Below are 19,405 nucleotides of genomic sequence, written 5' to 3' on the forward strand. Positions count from 1 at the left end.
GATTTAACAGCACCATAACTTTTAATATCAAGTTTTCAAAATCCAAATCATTTTGTTTTAGTTCAGTCACTTCTTGTACCAAAAATCGCAAACAAGTTTGTGGAAACGATAAAAAACTAGTTTTTAAAGTTCTGACACTTGCATAATCCACTAGAGCACATAACAGAAGAACAGAAGTGAACCCTAAAGCTAGAAGCAAATCACTGCCAAACCACTAAGTTTTGGGAATTGGGATTAGCAGTGTTTTCCTTCTCTTCCCTTTTAATCTCAGGAACAGCCAAACCACTTGAAAGGCTGAGGACAAAATGAACTTCTTGTTGGATATTTCCTACAGAAATAGGTAGCAATTTCAGTTTCTGACAGCAGTAGCAAGAAAGCAGAACTTTACTTGTGCCCATAGACATTTCACTCACCCTATATATCATACTGGTACATAGTTGCAACTGGAGAATATAACAGTTATATTTTCCAGCGTTTTATCTACTGTGGTCAATAGAGGAACAGACTGTGTGCCAGGCAACACTTTTTAATTGACAAATACTGCCCAGTTAGTGGGTGAGGTTCTGGAGACACTAGAGATATTGTAGAGGTAACAACTGGGTACAAAAAAAAAACAACTAAAGGCTAACAAAGGACAATAAGAAAGTGTATTGGAAACGTATTCTTTTATGTTCTTTTACCTTACACTTATACAGACTGAAATACAAAGGAATACAATGCAAAGGACAGCACAAACCAGATCTCTCTTAGTATTTGCTACCTAGATAAGTGTTGGAGACTCTTGCATCTGTTTCTATTTGACAAAAATCAGGAGGGTGCAGCTGAATTGCAAAATTAAGCTGAAATAACTGTGTGCCACACACACAGTGCGTGCTCATACACTCTTCGCAGTCATTCCCATCAGGCCAGCATTGCTGTTGCTCCCAAACCATTGGTATCGCTCCAAAGGTGAGCTGAACATCTGCAATACTAAATATAGAAACATTGTGTGCGGTAAGATAGGGGTGAAAATGTTAAGTTCTGCAGCCTTTTAGTGACAAGTGTTTTTTAGTTCAATAAGTTTAAACAAATTGTACTCCAAGAAATACCTGGCAATACACAGAGATCACACAAAGACTAGGTTTGACTTGACTCATCTTAATGCCCTGTTGCTTTTATAGGGACATGCTAAAGAATACAGTATGGTTACAGATATTCTCTGAAATACCTGACAGATAAGCCTCTCTGTTGTAATTAACCCATATTCTCATTTTTTAGCACACAGTATTCAGTTCCTCAGTAACCAGTGCCACCATTTATTAAGCAGTTCTGTGGAGCTAAGGCTGGAGGCTCCTTTTGATGCACTGATCAACGCTTTCTTGGTTTGGACTCCAGACATACACTCTGTCCAGAAAAGAAAAGAAGTAGTACAAAAGTAAAACACATTTTAATTTTATCCTAGATAAGCATATTGGTGAACTAACTAGCTTGCAGAGGACACGTACTGACATGCTGTTCATCCCTTAGAACCAAAAAATTCCCCAGCTGACTCAGGGGACTTAACATGCAAGGTTTTACAAGTTGAACTATTTTGGCTGGTAGAAGCCAAAAAGCATATTCCGAGCTCCTTGCACAACTGGATAACAGATGGCCACATCAGCCTAGATGTCTACTACAGCTACAGTGAATAACAGAAGCCCTGAAGATAAGGTTGCTTAGAACCTGAAGGCAGAACACATGCATTAGGACAGCAGTGTCCTAGTTACAGCAATACAGTGCTAACAGGAAAACTGCTGCAACTAGCTAATGCAGAGCAAAGGTCTGAAAATTGTATCGACTCTGGAGCTGCCTTGTGAGAAGCCAGCAGGAGGGTCCCTGCCTAGTGATTCATGTGCAACATGGGCATCTCTAAAAGAGAAGCAATCACCCTCTATGACAAACTCCATTTTAACCACACTGAAGCAGCAGCTCTCCTTTTCCTAGAGTTGGACTCTCCAGCCTTTGCCACAGACTCCACTCAACTATAACAAACCTTACATTCTTTAACACTAAATTTTCAAATCTTACTGTTTTCAAACTCTGTGATACAAGAGACAGAAGAAAAAAAATATCATCCTCTTCTCATGCCAAAGATAATGAATTCTTTCTACTACCAACTTGCCACATTCACAACAGTTGTAAAAAGCTGCAGCTCCACAGAAAGCTACTTGACTCTGAAATGGAACAGGTGGTAGGGGATATGTGAGACCCAGGTTCTCGGTGGTGCTCAGTCCATAGAAAGCTGAAGGCACAAAGGACAAAGCCTGCTACCTCCACACATACACTCCTGTAGGCATCCTTTGTGCCTTCACACAATGCGTTACATTCTCTATCACCTCCTGGCTTTCCAGAGCGGGAACATTGTTACCTCCATCCACGTTCCTAAGGTTTTTGCATAGTGACCTCTGGCTGGGGACTGAGCTCCGCGTCCTTCCAACAGGAGGACAGCCCCAGGGCTGCTTTGGCCTGTTTATATTCACTGCTCATCTTTGGGTCAAAGCCGTAGCACTGCAGTGCTAGAAGTGCTGATTGCCAGTGCAAAATACTTCACACTTATCTCAAAAAGAGAAGGCCAAAGACTTTAGTACTTAATTGAAACAAAACAAAACAACAACCAGAAAAGTAACCAAAAAAACCACCTCACTTCAGACTCTTAGTTAAAAGAATTTAATCTAAAAGACAGGTGTAGATAGATAGTCTGCACCTACAGCTATCACTATTATGGCAGAAATAGTGAGACAAATCCTGATGTAAAATGGAACGCACTAAAAGCAAAGACATTTGAAAACTGAACAAATTTTCCTGCCAGAAAACCTTTTATTTCATCCCAATTTTTTTCGCATTTTTATTCCATTCATGGACACTACTCAGAGTAGTCAGTAAGAATGCACATACATCAGAACGATCCTACAAGTGACAATTATACAAACATTTAATGTCGTGCATACGAATAATCTTGGAACTTTGAGCACTTTGCTCACAAAACCTTCAAACCAATACTTTATTTTTCAACTGCTGGACACAACGAACTGGAATGCTGCTGGGAAAGAATGCTCAGCAAGCACAATAGGAATGCTGAAAGTACCATTTAGACTTCTTTCTGTGTAGTTAAACATTGCTCCACTTACAGTTTCATATCTGATTGAGTTATTCTGTTTCAAGAATAACTTTTTATCATTTCAAAACAAATTATTCAGACAGTGGTCTCTGACTAAAGAACTATTCTACAAATTACTGCCTAGGCCATTCTGAAATCCATCCATCTTGAGAAACTCAAATACACAGAGTACATGTATAAAACTCTGCCTCTCCTTATGCAATAGAAATTTTGCAGGGTTTCCTTCTTTAAATAAAATTTCCTAGTTTCAAATTCATTGCCCTTGAGGGTATCGAGTAATGTGATAAAATAATGAAAGGTTTCTGCCGTTACAATCAGGTCAATATACAGCGGAACATTTCTTTTGTCTCACTTTCTGAATGATCAAAGCATTGAGGCGATAAGAGGGAAGCAAGGCTTTTATGCGATGCAATATCATCAAGTTGTGTGTCCAGTCATTGCCTGGTGCTGCACTGCAGCTTTTGAAACAAATGCTCATGTGTCCCCAATGACATCAGGAGAACTCAGGGCCTAATTCTATTTTAAAATGACAGAAGCATTTTTCCTTCAAGGTAGAAAATATTCTTGATCACAGTACATAATGTCACTTCTTTGAAAGGATCATTAGAATTTACGATGGTGTTCACTTATTCAACATGTAAATGTGGAACCTAAATCAAGTGAGAGGAAGAAAAAAGTGTAAATAATATGCACAGAGCCCACTGCGAATGCAGATGGAATTTGTACGGTTCACCTGACGCTTGTCTGATTTAATGAAGACAGTAAATTGCACAGCACAATGACTGCATTCCACACTGCATACACCGCCGTGCAGCCGCATTTACTAGGGACTGATAATCGCTTTCTTCTAGCTTTACAATATTCTCCCTGATTTAATCACCACATGGCATACTGGAGAAGAGTCTCTAGGACATGGGAGAAAGTCTGGAACCTAAGCATACTAGCTAAATGACTAAGAGGAAAATCCACAGGACACATCCTGCTTTTCCTCACTCATTCTTACCCTCCCCACTCGCAGAAGTTGAAGAATAGATGAATTCTTTGCTTGGTTGCCATGAAAACTGAGAGATATCATCTTACCTCAGAGGAAATGATGTTACGCTTACATGATGAATAAGAAATGAGAGCAGCACAGTCTCACCTCAGTAATACAAAGCTAAGTAAAAATGGTGCCTTTCTAAAACCCAGGCATATGTGGATTCTAATCAACTCCGTTTATAACGTATGATCATTGTTAATTGTTCATTAATTCCACCATGTCATTTGTTCAGAGATTATACCCTCCACATAATGAATGTTTTGGGGTACTCTCCAGCAGAGGAAATTAAAATAGATAATAGCTGTGATTTAAAATAGTCACCTTAGCAATCTTATGTTTGAATCCACTGACCTAAAATGCTTTTTAGAAGATTTCAAGACATCAAAAAAATTGTCCTCTTAATACAGTTGCAAACATTGAATGCAGAGTCACTGCAAGAGCACAGAGCACAAAATGCCTGTGCTTTGTAACAGACATGTTTGTGTTTCACTCCTGCATTTAGGAAAGCATTTTAATAAAGTAATTTACTCCACTGTAGAAGAAGAGACACGCATGTATAATGTCACAAAGAACACACTCATCCAAATAACACTGGTACTTGCCAATTTTACTGCTTGAGTCTCCAGAATCAAGGATGTGTCAAGAATGACAGTACATACTTAACTGCCATCACCAAGGGTTTGTATTTCATTTCACTTGCTGTCTTAGGGTAAGCTGATCCTTAATAGTTTTCACAAGACTGAATGTGGCTATAGAGTCATGATGTGTTTGGAGGGCTGTCACAAAGAGAGCAGTGTTAGAAATAAAATGGCTCACTCTGCTCACAGCAACAAAGAAAAGATCTGGATAGAACACTAGATTACACAAATTATTTTACAAATCCCTCGTTGACTAAGCAACATGCTGTAATCAGAATGTTCAGATTTCTAAAACACTTACAAAGGACTTTTAAAGCAATTTAAAACAATCATTTCAAATGCCAAAGCAAAGCTTTCACAGGACTGTATTTTTTCATTTTCATATGTAAATCAGCTTTTTTTTTTTTTCTCTGAAATGTGTTTATCTTGTTATTGGTGAGCTTAAGTAAAATTTGTGAGTTTGAATTTATTATATTCTGTAGTTTTCAAGTTAAGAAATTCTTACCTGAAAATTCTGGCTTTAATTAGTTTCTACAATTTTGGCCAGCATGTTCCAAATTTACATCGGTCTGTGGCATACAAATAACTTTATGTATATACTTACACATTGCACTTTGGAATAACATTTCTGTAGCATCAGGCATATAATGAGTTAATTAGCTGCTTAATAAGTGCGATTAAATCAAGTGACTGCAACTCTCAGCTGTAACTTAGAGCAAGATGCTCTTCCTTTCCTTAATTTATGAATTTACCATTGCTCTCATCTTTAAGGTTTACTTTGGGTTTATTTAGGCCCTGAGAATTCTTGGCCAACATTTATTAGTGTATAACACTGCCAACATTTTCAAAAGCACCTATGAAGAAAATAACATCTTAAAAATTCAGTTTCAATTCATTATTCAAGGCAAATGACGTCATCTCCAGCCTGCAACTCCTTGCACTCAACCTCGTGTGCACAGAGCCAGGGTAACTGAGAGCATTTCAATATGGAACTTTTCCTCTAAAAAGTCACCATTTGCTGATGGCATAAGCACTATGGCCCTATTCACCGCATCACTTAAGACCGGACACAGCTTTAAGGACACAGCGCTCCCTATGTACTTGATGGAATTACAAAAGGGCTTAAGTTTAAGTGCATACTTAAGTACTTTGCTGGATTAGTGCCAGAATATTTAGCACTTTGACTAATCAGACCCATGACAACTGAACCAAAGATACCACGCAGTCTGCTTAGTCATTTCTGAGTGCTAAGAAATAGTGGTGCATCTTTTTATTGTTTACTGAAAGTAGAAATAAAAAATAAAGATTTCAAAAACAGAAGCCGCACAGTTTTCCTTCCCTATCAGCTGAATATATAGAACAGATTAGCCTATCTAGTTGCAAAACATCTTGATTTCTTTAAACTGAAATCCGCGATCAGCACACAGCATCGTTTTCCAGTATGCATTTCTGCTGCAATAGCTTATACATATCTTGCAGCTATAGTTATTTAATCTCAAAGCAAAGAGAACATTTCCTTGATCCAGGGCGAAAGAACTTAGTTCACTGGGGCGGAATTAAATATCCCTCTCCTGGATGAGGTAAGGAGGGTCCTCCTCATTTTGCAGCCTGTAGTACGAGGTGTTCCACTCACCCCCACCTGTGCTCCCACAGCATCAGCCAGCATCATTCAGGAAAGGCCGTTTGTCAGGGCTCACAGATTACACACTTTTAAAAGTCATTCCAAGTGCACTGTAACTAGACTTACAAGACAAGCAGCTTCTTTTTAAGACAAATCTTAATGTTTGCAGTGCATCAAATGGAAGAAAGGTGTTTTCTAAACACAGGCAATGTACAAACAATGGCAAGGACAACAGCTTTTCTCCACAGACATCCCTAAGCATAGTTACTGCACTATACCAGAGGAACCAACAGCTCCTACAAACTATAACCACACTTCCCTCATTACAGAACAAAAACTGCAGCTTAGTATCATCCCTGCCCTGCTGCTAAATATTCCAGTTGTGTCACTCGCAAAAAGCACCTCTTGTCATTCTGAGGCTTGTTCGTGTGCTCCTGAGTTGCCTCTGACCTTGTCCTCTCCTGCCACCAACCACTCTTCCCCTGAGCAGCCATAAAAGTCTCTTCATCAAACAGCAGGATATATTCAAAATAAGGTTGGTACAGACTAAACCTAAACGCACTGCTAGAAAATCCTCCCTAAAGCTATTCAGCTGAAATCTGCAACTGCCAAACGTTAGAGCTATAGACAAATCACATTCAGTGAATCACAGGAACTGGCTACCCATGAAATAAAACTGATCCTAGGCAGCCCTGCAAATAAGACGACTTCAGATATTTAACTTATATTCACATGAACAAAACTATCCAAGAGGCAAAGGACTGAATATTCATCTGAACAAGAAATGCATAAAATAAATAACATTAACAAAATCAACGGCTGATACTTAACATAAATGATTCTTTAAAAAAATAATAATAATAATAATAGAATAAAACCTGCTATTTTGAATGAGACAAACTTTATCACACTGGAAGACATAACGTATTTCAAAGTTCCTCTTAGAAGCTCCTCAGAAGCTCAAAATAGTTGTTTTGTTTTTTGCTTTTTCTTTCCTTGATGGTAAATTTGTAAGTTTTATCAATTTCCCCATAGTTGTTTTTTTCTTATTTCCATATTTCTCAGTATTTCCTTAAGATATTATCTAGCTCAAATATGAATTTAACCCATGACTTTCTTTCCCTTTCAGGATATCATCTTTGCTCCTTTTTCAAACAACTATTTTCTAGGAAACAGGAAGCCACTGATAGCAATGTGCCCTGCTAAAACTAGGACAGGAATTCCAATTTGTAAAGAAAATTTTACCACAAAGGAAAGCAGAATGAAGCTGAATTTTGTTTTCTCTGCTAAAATGTAAGGGTTAAATATATTTTGGGTAGCAGAATGCTATTTTGGGGAATAAGAGCCATTTTTTTAATTGTTCAATTTCACATTGGAAGTATTTTAACAATGACAAGCCCCGATCCATCTGTGGTTACCTTTGCAAGTGGATCTTGACAAAGCCAGAGGCTGCCTATCTGTGGTATAAGTTCACACAACCAGACAATGGATAACATCTTTTCAAGGATTTAATCAGATATCCTTCAACCAAACTCCTCACCCTGCTATATAAAGCTAGAGGTTTTCATCATTTGTCTAGTTTCATGCCTGAGTTTCTGCCCCAACAAGTCAACGTCTCTTTCTGGGAAAGAAAAGGATCCCAAGGACGACCGTATTCCCCCAGCAGCAGTGCATCAGCAGTCACACAGATAGCTCAGTATTATTGGCCATGCATCACCTTTGTTGCTCACAGAGCCAACCTGCACATTTATGCAAGGAACTGCTGGTCCCCCTGAGTTCAGGGGGGCTTGGACCCAGAGCCCTGCAGAGATTGAACAGATGCAAGTTTTGCTGCATTCTGGCTTTATCCACCAAGGCTGCCTGCGTGAGACACCACAGCTTAATAAGGAGCTCCTCACAATTGGTCTGGCTTCCAGAAACTCCTTATAACCCTACAAGAACAACCTTCCAAGCTCATTGTCACAGATACCGTTCAGTAACTTCGCTTCCCACATTTTAATATGGCCCTTTCTAATGCTTTCATTCCTTTATCCTCATCTTCCAACTGATTTAAAAGTGCCACCAGCTTTTTTCATTTGCATTTGGTAGTAAACAAGAATAAATGGGCAGCTTTGCTTTTGGGAACAAAGAGCACCAGTTTTGAACAGCTTCCCTGAGGATCTTGTTTGGTCACAGCATCTCTTGGCCTTCCAACCCAAGGCACATTGTGCATGTAGTCTTTCAAGCTGAATTTATTGCATATGTTCAGTGGTTCTTCTAATTGGACCTATGACTTGACCGCAATTCAACGAGTTTAGCTTCAAGCACAAACAGGCACATAGGTCAGCATGAAGATACATACATCACAAACAACACTACATTAGTCATTTTAGATTAAATTTTTCCACTTTTAATACCAGAATTTTGATTATTATTCCGTGTATCAAGTGAGCACACTCTTTTACAAACAACATTTCTTCTCCAGAATGATGGCAAGTCACCAGCAAAAATGTCCTTGGATGCTGTGGACACAGCCAAGAGGTCGCACACCAGGGCAGCATGGATCAGCTTTTACATCACTCAAATATAAACTGTGTATGAGTCGAGTTAGCAACAACTGTCCTTACGTAAGGCATGCAAAATACATCACACAGCAGGAACTGAAGAGTATTTGGTGTTTGTTATTTGAAAACAGATTTTTAAAATGACAAGTAGGAAAATATCGAAATACTCTGCAAGGAGGAAAATCAGAGATTAAGTAAATAGCTGAAGATCAAACCAGTGGAAAAGTTGGTGGGAGAGCCCCCTGCCCCTTGTTTGTTGCTTAAACAACTTAGAAGTTTGTGTTCTTTTATATGGAGAGTTTGTGCTGAGTGCACAAAACATTTATTAAGCCTTTTTTAAGCACAACCAGGCATTGTGATATTAAAAAAATAGGTAGACAGGAAAACATCAGATGGGAACATCAAACAAAAAACACTTTCCCATAAATGTTAAAAAGTGTTGGCTGCTCCTCAGACTGCCCTACTTAGTAACTTTGATTGTGCACCCACTGTCAGAAGAGCTGCTTTCCTCTCAACATCTTTTTTAATCTTTTCAGACCGGCAGAAAAACACCAGTCTTTAGTTATCAGAATGTTGATGTTTAACAGCTTCAAAGTGCTGGTGTTTTCAAACTCGATGAAGTGGTAGGAAAAACTAGGACTGCAGGTATCCAGTGTATTCACTAATTCTCCTTGAAGATGTTTTCTTCACTTAAACTGTAAAAATGTAATAAAGGAAGCCTTTCTCACCCACTTCTCAGCAATATTTCGTAACGAGACATTAAGAAGTTAAAAAGTCTTGTGCGAGAAAAAGGAAACTGTCCTAAGCCACCCTCCAAAACAGTGCCCGTGCCTGCCTACAAAGCCTCTTTTGAGGGGCTTCCTCAGCAGTAAAGGAAAAGGCTGCATTTACTTACACAGTCTGAGGCCCTTTATAACTTGCTGTATCAAGAAGTGCTCTGCACATGCTCATCTTCTCTTGTGGGGTCTTTACTGCCAGGCATGAAGAGCACTCCAGATTTATTCTCTCATGCTTCAGTCAGCAGTCTATATCTGAGTGCTACCTGTGTTCATCTTCCTACAGCCTGAGCATGAAAACATGATCTTCTGCACCAGAGATGATTGCTGGATTCACATAAATCCCAGGTGGGCAGCAGAAGAGGTTATGGACTCAGATTACCCAGATGGTATTTTTTCCACAGGCCAATGGTAAATTTGGCCAATGATACGGTTGTAAATGCTAAATATGAAGCTAGTGATTAATGAATGGGAAATGATTGCAGCTTCAGAGATACCAAGCTAGTGTCCACAAGGAGTGGCGATGCAGTTACAGGAAAAAGAAAAAATTGCATGGTAGAAAATAAAATTACTCAGCCTGTGAAAGAATCTCACCTAAAGCTGTATATGCTTACATCTACATGATAATCTGATTACAAAATCAGCAAATGACTTAAAAATTATATACAGTTGGCCACAGTGGCTTAGTTCTTCCTTTGCCTTTTGTTGCTATAGTTCTTCATAAACTTTTGTGGGAAACTGGTGGAAATACAAACATCCAGTGGACACAGGTTTGCTTTTCTATAGGTTGCAAGAGCGCATTGGAGACCACCCCCAGATGGGTAAAGTTTGGGTACAACACATGGGACACATCAGTGGGAAGAATGACTGTCCAGCTGCCTGCAGTGGCCTCATGTATCTGAAGGAAGTCATTGATAGCTGCAAAAACACACAGATAGGCACTCTCAAAATCCTCAACTGCCACCTCTCCTCCCACTCTTGCCTTGTGTAAATACAAACTCATTCTCACAGTGGTTCTATTATATAGGTATTTTGCTGTATATAAATCCTGTAATTGTAGAAAGTGTGAATTTCTGTACTCAATGTTTCAACAATCAGAGTATATAGATGCCATGCAAATAGCTGTTTAAAACTCAATCAGTGGAGAAGAGTATTTATGTTGCACCTTATGGTTACCCCTCAGTCCTAGTAAACTACAGGAGTACTTGAATTCAGCTTGGTTACTAGCTGTTGTAATCTCTCAGAGTTCAGGGATTTGCATAATCATAGTGATTACTTGTAAAACAACGACACAACAACAGCCACTTCAGCAGCTACTGGAAATCCCTTTGCTGCTTGAGAATCCAGCAGCTTCCCTCCCAGCTCGTACTCCAGCAGAGCTAGGATACTTAGAATCTTATTTCAAAAGCCAGTGGTCACAGGGTTAAGTATAGGACTGTAGCTCAGAGTGGAACTGACAAGATTTCAGAGGAAACAAAAAAGGAAATACTTTCCCACTTTCAAAAATACAAGCAGTGACACGTTACAGCTTCATCCAGCCTATGCATATGGATTTAAAGGGGTATTATTTCAAATGAGTGTTGAATACACAAATGTAATTCAAATCTATGCAGTGCCCAGTGGTTTTTCCTTCATTATGCACCAAAACTAACAGCTGTTAAGGAACCTGCTTTGAGTCTACAAACTACAGTTTTCCACAAGCAAACACTGACTTTTGCAGAAAGGTGAATAATCAGATGCTTTCTCCTTGATTTCCACTAGCATTGTATCAGGTATCAAAGCAACACATCCATCTCTTCCCTCACAAGTGAGGCAACGAGCAAGAGTACAGACCTTCTGATATTGCACAAACAACTGTTTACAGGGCTAGAACGTGAGACACCCTTGTAAGAGATGGGGTCACCAGAGACACCAAGTTTAACATTACTGATAGTTTTTGTTGAGGTAACCACCACTAGGCACTGTTTGATACATCACAGCCATGATAGAAACATGGACGCTGTGTATGTAGAATTTGCTGTGACAGGGTGCTAGATACCTGTTAATGTATAGAGCTTCGTTTCCTTCTTGTGCTCATGAGCACAACCAGTGTGGTAACAGAGGCCTTGGATGTACCAACTTTATCAAGAAGTAACAACTTCTATGAAGTACTATTAAACTCCACTTGGATAAATAGAAATCAGGCTATATTCTGCCTAAAATGGGATACCAACATTTGCACAAGATGCAAACTTAAAAAAAAAAAACAAAAAAAACACACACAACGTAAGTGAATCCCTTGTACCTTCCTTTCTCTTAATTAAAACTTACTTCCAATAAAAGATAAGGAGACTACTAAGAGGAACAAGAAACCGAGAATTAAAATTGATACATGAACTGTGATGGCACAGCAAGTAATCCATTACATCTTTCCAATAAACTAACATCCAAAACTAAATTAAAAGTTATTAACAGAATTGAACAGTTGATTTAAAAAAATTAGGTAGAAGATACCATTCAATTCATTCTAATAATCTATGGAAAACTTTACAAGACAGTACTGAGATGAAGGACATGCTGCAGTACAACGTGTACTGTATCTTTCAGCAACTGCAAGGGCAATATAAAGTTTCTGGTACATATCATGCAGGTATTAAACTACTTGTGCACATCTCAGAGCATGAACAATTTAACTTGGGATGAGTTCACACACACAGTCAAAGCTTTCTAAATAACAGGAAGCTTCAGCTTACTGGTAATTGTGAATGTTTGTTTTTTAATAAACACATCCCAGAGTAATTTTCTTTTCCGTTGGCAAAAAAAAAAAAAGCCTCTCTTCTCAATCTAGCCCTCCTGTCCAATTCAGTCTTACTTGAACATATATTAAGGAAGCCTTCTGTTGGATTTCCCTTTCAAGACATCATACAGTGGTTTCAATCTCTCCAAAAATAAAACCAAAAGTCAAGCACTTCTGCAGAGGTCAGTCACGAGCCACCACGCTGGCCAACAAAGCAGAACTCCACATACATACCACATGCAGGCAGCAGATGTATCAGAATAGTTTCTGATCCCAAACACAATCTGTGGATACCACGGCCTGATCTGCAGAATGCATGAATGTCCGAAGCTTGCACATCTGGAGGATACTCAATATCTTTAAAAATTAGGACATTGATGTAAATCGTCTCACTCACACACATGGAATTATCCTCTCAAGGCATCTATCTTTTTCTATCAAATATGTAGTGTGGTAGTCTAAGTGAGATAACTGAAGTTGGGAACAATGTGGGGCAGTTGTATTCCCCAAATTGAGCTCATTACCTTAAAGCATCCCCACACATCCCACTCTCACCAGCTGCATTATTTGGTTGAACTGCTAAGAGATTTCCAAGTTCACTGTCACTCTGGCACAAAGAAAATCTTAGGGCCTGGTTCTCTGCCCCCTTCGCAGATAAGTCCTTTGCTTGAAGCACTACTGCTGTGCCCTTATTACCACTCCAGTGGTCTCAATAGCTGTGTGAATGATTGAACACTAGCCAATCCAGCTCACTATTGTCCTTTTGCCCATCAATATGGTAAAACATCAAGCTTTGCATATGGATTAAGTTGAGGGGTTTTTTTTGTTTTTTTTTGTTTGTTTGTTTGTTTTTTGTTTTTGCTTTTAAGTACAACTCACAACTTGTCCAGACACATCACATATCAACAATGCACACCTTAGACCCAGCTCAAGACAAACAAGGGCTGATTAAGCCTAAAGCTCGCTTTTAGTGCGCCATCATCCCCTCTATTCGCAGTAACTCAGCAGGCCAGAAAGAGTCCTCTTCCCAAGTGGTCTTACTCTTTATTTGGAATCCATTGGAAGAATGCAAGTGTGATCTCCTGGGTTGCCTCCAGTGGCCTGCTGTTCCCAGGTTCCCTGAATTTTGACCCACAGTAACCAATATTTAATAAATGGGCAAGGGGATTCATATCAGAGCACCTTTTACTTAATCCAAACTCATCAAGTCAGACAACTTAAGAGCATAACAACATTCAGCAGTACTTTGACTTTCAGCACAGGGATGAATATTCATAATCACATGAGGAGACATTTATCTTCTAAATCATTTCTTTTGCTTCTAAATCATTCATTTTCCCTAGAAGAGACATTTTCTTCTACTCTTCTTCCTCTCAGCTCTCCCCCTCAAAAAAAAAAAAAAAGTAAAAAAATAACCACTAATAAAGCCCAGCATGGGTGGAAAAGACAGAAGACTAGAAGACTCCATTAATACCAGCCACACAGTTGAAATAGTATTGATTTACACTCACCGAGAGTCGAGCTCTATATCTAGCCATTTAACAATCTTCCTATAATGGAGAGACCATCCATTAGTCTTCTCTCTTCCCCATTTCCCCTCACCATGAGCTGATGGGATTAATTAGGTATAATGTGACTTATAACCCAAACTGACATCTGCATAATAACTATTGGCTATCAATTGTGATTGCCCAATCTTGAGGTATCAAGAAGGCCAAAGAAAATGTAAGAGTATTGCAAACCTGCTTAAATAAAATGTAAGTTTCTAGCAGTGCAAAACAATTTCTGGGTTTATAAGCAAGCAAGCAACACTGATCAGTGTCCACTTCAAATGATTCTGTAGGCCTACACACACAAGGCAATGCAATCTTTTCATTACATTTGGGGTCATCTTCAAAGAAGAAATTGTTTTGGTCAGTTGAATTGAAACACATTTTCAATACCAGATCTCCAGCTGATAAAAATTCAACATTGCCCTTAAATCTCTCTCAAAACGTTCTACAATTCTTTTAAAAATATTTGCTTGTGACAGTGCATCAGGTCCAAAATCAAGAACATGATTCAAATTCTCCTAGCACCTAGGCAAGATTCACCAACTTCAACAACTTTTCCTAATCTGCATGATCCTTTTATTTGCCACAGACAATACTCCCAGATATGTTAAAGCAACATCTTCCTGGTTTGTGCCTTAACAGAAATGAGCTAAGTCAAAATCACATGTGCACTACATGTCTATGCTCCACTACTGCTAAGTACAGCTGTTGAGAAATCATGAAACAGATTTTGCTACTCCTGAGGTATGTTTGAAAGTTACAAGACTAACAAATTTTAAAACCCATCACAACTTACACTTGCTTTCTGAGTTTCAAACTTTTAAGCTCAAATTTCAAAGCGTTATCTCATAGCTACTAGGCCTCGTTGCATGTGAAAATTGCACCAATACAAATTGCTTTTTAAACCCACACAGCAATCCATTACAGGAACACATACCTGCCAGACAACTTTTGTTCAATCTGTTTCATTATCACCATTATCTAAACTGAAGAAGCCCCTTGCACTGAGTCTTGCCTGCATACAAACCTTTGCTCACATTCACTATGTGTGCAGATGAATTTTTCAACTTTTTAAGACTCAGACTGAATCCCTGATGTGGCTGAAATCTGTAAAAGACACTTGAGAGCCTTGAGAGATGTAAAGGGAAAGGACCCAGTGCGTTTCCCAGCCAGCATGCAGTGCTGAATGTCAGGTCCCCCTCCTTGGGATGTGCTAGCAGCACTGCTCACCCCAGCAGGCCTTCTGCAGCCCCTCACAACCTCACCATCCACCACACATCCTCAGGATGGTCACTGTTGTCCAGGGCAATTTTCCCAGGAGGTCTGAAGTTTTAGCAAACACCTCCAAATACCCCAAGTCTCAAGACAAAATGACCAGGATTTGCAACATTAATATCTGTTCTATTCCTTGCTGCATACAAGTTTGCAGCAGCAGATGATGTGACAGCAGCAGCCTCTAACATCTCGGAGACGGCAGCAGAGAAGCTCTGCACCATGATCATGCTATTCTGCGTCTCCAAAGAACATGCTGGTTTCTGAACACTACACGCAAATGGAAAACACTTCAGCCTTACTGAATATTGCATAAAATATAAATCATTGAGTATGCGCCAAGACTTTCCTTTCTCTTTTACTACATATTGAACTAAAAAAAAAAACACACATAAGGACATCAAAATTTCACCTTTATTTTAGAAACGGCACTGAAGTAACTGATTTGTTTCCAGACATTATTATAGGATAAGCAATTTCTACTTTTTACAGTAAGTAACACAACGGAACCGCACTATACAGAATCCAGCAAACTGTCCTATCAAGCACGTTCTTGCAGTGTAGGACACTGCACAACCATCCAGAGGCAGAATTGCTTGAAGCTGTAAAATAGACCTGAACAGAACAAATGGGAAGCCTGTGCAATGCAGATATTTCACTGTTCTTGCCAACAGAAAAAGCGTGGTGGGCCCATAGCATGCAGAAGCACAGATTCTCTACAAATGAAATGCAGCAATTTTTAAAATCTCAGCTTCGTATTTGGGATTGCATATAATACAGTTTTGCTTTGCGTATATGTTTTAAAAGGTCATTTCTCTCATACAAGTATCGAAGAAAGCCTTAATAGAAACATTATTACTCTCTAAATTGCTTAACCAGACAAAAGCTGTGAATATTAACCTCAGACTGCAATTCTAAAACTACATGGGGGCATAAATCAGTATGATTGTTGCTGGTATCATCAAGCCTAGGACACTGGGTGCTCCCACGGGCCTTGCTTACCAGCCATTGGTTGACTTCATCGCCTCACTGTATAAATTATCCATCAACATTAGCACTCACTGCTATTCCGATGCGACTAGAAGACCCTAAAGGAGATTTCTGTATGCTGCTTAAGCAAAGGGGGGTTAGCTTTGTGCAGTATCATGTGATCAACAGAAAAAACCAACCCTGAATACTGCTTGTGGGTGGTGCAGAGGAACAAGAAGTGACTCACAACTCATAGTGGAAAAAATGGGGGGAAAATGTTTTAAATAGTCAGGAAAGTACAAAATGGCAAACTGCAATTATTGGACTTCCTACGCCCCACATACTGGGTTGCAAACCATGCCTTTGCTAAGGGTAGACTGATGACCAAATATACGTGTTAAATTAAACAGTTGCTGGGTTTTGCCTCATTCTTCTAACAGTCTCTAACTGCCCTGAATTTGCAACAAAATCCAGGAGGAAATTGGAACAAGCCAACAAATTCCAGTGTGACATGAGAAAAAAAAAAAAAAAAAAAAGCCTTTGGAGGAGTGAAAACTCTCTTTATCTAAGAATAGAAAGTAAGATGCTGAAATAAAACAGTGGAAAAAAATCCAGGCATTTGAGATTAATAGGTTGATATTTAGCCATGTGCCACTCTGGTTGCTAAGAGATTTTCCTTCTACAGCACTGTTTTGTATAAACAATAAAGCATTTTTGTCCACAAAGCAATTGTCTCACCTCACTGAACCAAGAGCCTCTCACTGCCACATCCCTTCTATATTGCTCTAATTACAAACTGTGAGAAAGCACCCTCACACAAAGACCGTCCATGTATACAGTAAGGCATGCCATTGTGAAACTTAAGCACGTTAAGTACAATGTGGGCTTCCTTCATCACAAGCAGACTTAACAGAGAGACTGTACATTTTATCCCACAACCCATAGGTAAATATGGGTTGACAGCCAGTCCTAAAATGCTTGAATGCTGTGGCTGTTTTCAGCATGAGGGGGTGGAATACCACCCTGCTACATTACACAGAATTATAACAGCAGACAAGAAAGATATTACTAATTAAGGCCAGCTTCAAACAGGAGAGCCTCAAAGACAGGATCTTATTTTCACACTCATTTATATTGGAAGATGATTCAGAAGATCTTTACGTATATTCACCCAGAAAAAATATGTACAGCTAACATGCTGCAGTACATTCACTGCAGCCATCTAAACTGCCTCCTAATGTGTTCACTAGAACAGAAGGCAGTGGGTTTCTTAGAGCTTTTTATTATGTATAACACTGCCATCACAGAGAAATAAGGGAAAAGGGCAGGGAAATGCTGACTCTCATACAACCAAAAGATGCACATATGTTAGAGGAAATCTACATGTCATTTAGGAAGCACATGCGCTGCTTCTCTGAGCATACGAAGATTATCCAATCCCCCTTAGGGGGGTTTCACAAAAGCACATAGAAATACTACATGCCCAGGTTTCTGTTCAGAAAACCAGCTTCTTGACAAACTGCAATAACATACAACCTAAGACAAGAAATCACGGCCTGGCCTTATTTCTGTGGAGTAGAGTGTAAGGTGTCATTCTTAAGGACATATCACTGAGCAAGTGAGCGTCGTGAGTGTCCTCTTTATCTGTCATTATACCACAAACCGTAACTGTTTTGCTTGGTAACTTGGAGAAAATTAGTGGGACTTGAATCGTGTACAGGCTCCTTAACTGAACAATGAGCAATGCAGTGCCTACTGAAATTTACAGGTCCCAGTGTGCTGGAGGATTCTCTGCATCCAAGACAAATCTACAGCAGAGAGAAGCCGGGCTGTGAGAGCTCAGTAGCATATTTCCCTAACAAAAGAAAGTTGCTAATAACAGATTGTTACGGCTCAAAGCTTAACACTATTTCACACTTAGGAAAAAAAAGAGAAACAATAAAACACCTTATTTCTCTAGCATTACCCCAAAAATGTATGTTTCAGAAGGCAAACACGACACAGTCCAAACACAAAGAAAAGATATCTGCCTGCACACACATTCCCCTTAAGTACATGTATGCAGGGCTAAACTATGCTGTGAAACCCTTGAGAAAGCATTTAGCCTTACATCACGGTTACAAACTACTTTCAAGCCACAGACAGTTTGCATATCACAGAAACACGAGTGGTTTATCTGTGAAACAAATGCACACCTTCTGCATCATCCCTGCAATCAACTAATATCCGATTAAACATTCAATGTCTATGCAAACCCCCCAGTTGCAGTTATCAATGTCATTTTACAATGTTAACAAATTACTCCGACAGCAGCCACGTTACATGCAAGAATGAGCTAATTGAAACAAAAGAAATCCTGTCAGAATTTGGCACAGATCTAGATACCTTTTTCTTCCGATCCCGGGATCTTTTCCTGTGTTTTCTTTTTTTCTCAGTTTCTTCTTCAGCATTAATTTCTAAATCCCTGTTTTTCTTTAACTGTGATGCCGCGTGAGCCATAATGCATTAGAAATCCTTTACAACAATGCTCCCTTGTAAAAGGTGATTTCCTCGGGCACCTTTAGCCAGCCCCTACAGCAAATGTTCCAGTGACTGGAAGGAAATCTGTGACCAGAGCCAGAAACACATTCAGAATTCACAGATCTCACAGAAGCTTGCATTCACTACAAAAATACATAGTTGCAGATTTCTTCCTGTACCTTTCTGTACCTGAATCTTTACAAAGCAGTGCAGCCATCGTAATGCATTTAACGTAATGAAAAAGACAGCTGGGACAGAGAAAGCTGTATTATGGCTGTATCCCCTGCCACCAGCTGGAAGTGTCTAAGTGACTCCACTGAAGGGGGAATGCTGAAAAGCAAGGCTTCCTATTAAAAAAATTCCAGAACAATAACATATGTTGTGTTACATTTTCTTCACTCATCATGAACTAGATTTTTAAAGCCTATTGAAAAGAATAGCATTAATGACTTACATTTCTCAGCCAATTTTGCAGGGTAAGTCATTTAACCTGTAATGAAATGGAGCAGCTCCTACTTTAGGTTAACTGCTGATGGTGACAAAAAAAATAAAATAAAAATTT

General features: G+C 39.2%; 1 protein-coding gene across 1 annotated transcript in view; it reads right to left on the reverse strand.

Moving 5' to 3' along the window:
• The window catches only part of ANK3 (ankyrin 3), a 197,366-nt gene extending 178,225 nt beyond the window's left edge, over positions 1–19,141 (reverse strand). Inside the window, exon 1 of the mRNA XM_085229413.1 lies at positions 18,709–19,141. Within this exon, the coding sequence (XP_085085539.1) occupies positions 18,709–18,822 (114 nt within the window). The 5' untranslated portion in view covers positions 18,823–19,141. The remainder of the gene's footprint in view (positions 1–18,708) is intronic.
• Positions 19,142–19,405: the final 264 nt, after the last annotated feature.

The sequence above is a fragment of the Meleagris gallopavo genome, chromosome 8, assembly GCF_905368555.1.
Source record: "Meleagris gallopavo chromosome 8, MGAL_WU_HG_1.1, whole genome shotgun sequence".
Taxonomy (NCBI): domain Eukaryota; kingdom Metazoa; phylum Chordata; class Aves; order Galliformes; family Phasianidae; genus Meleagris; species Meleagris gallopavo.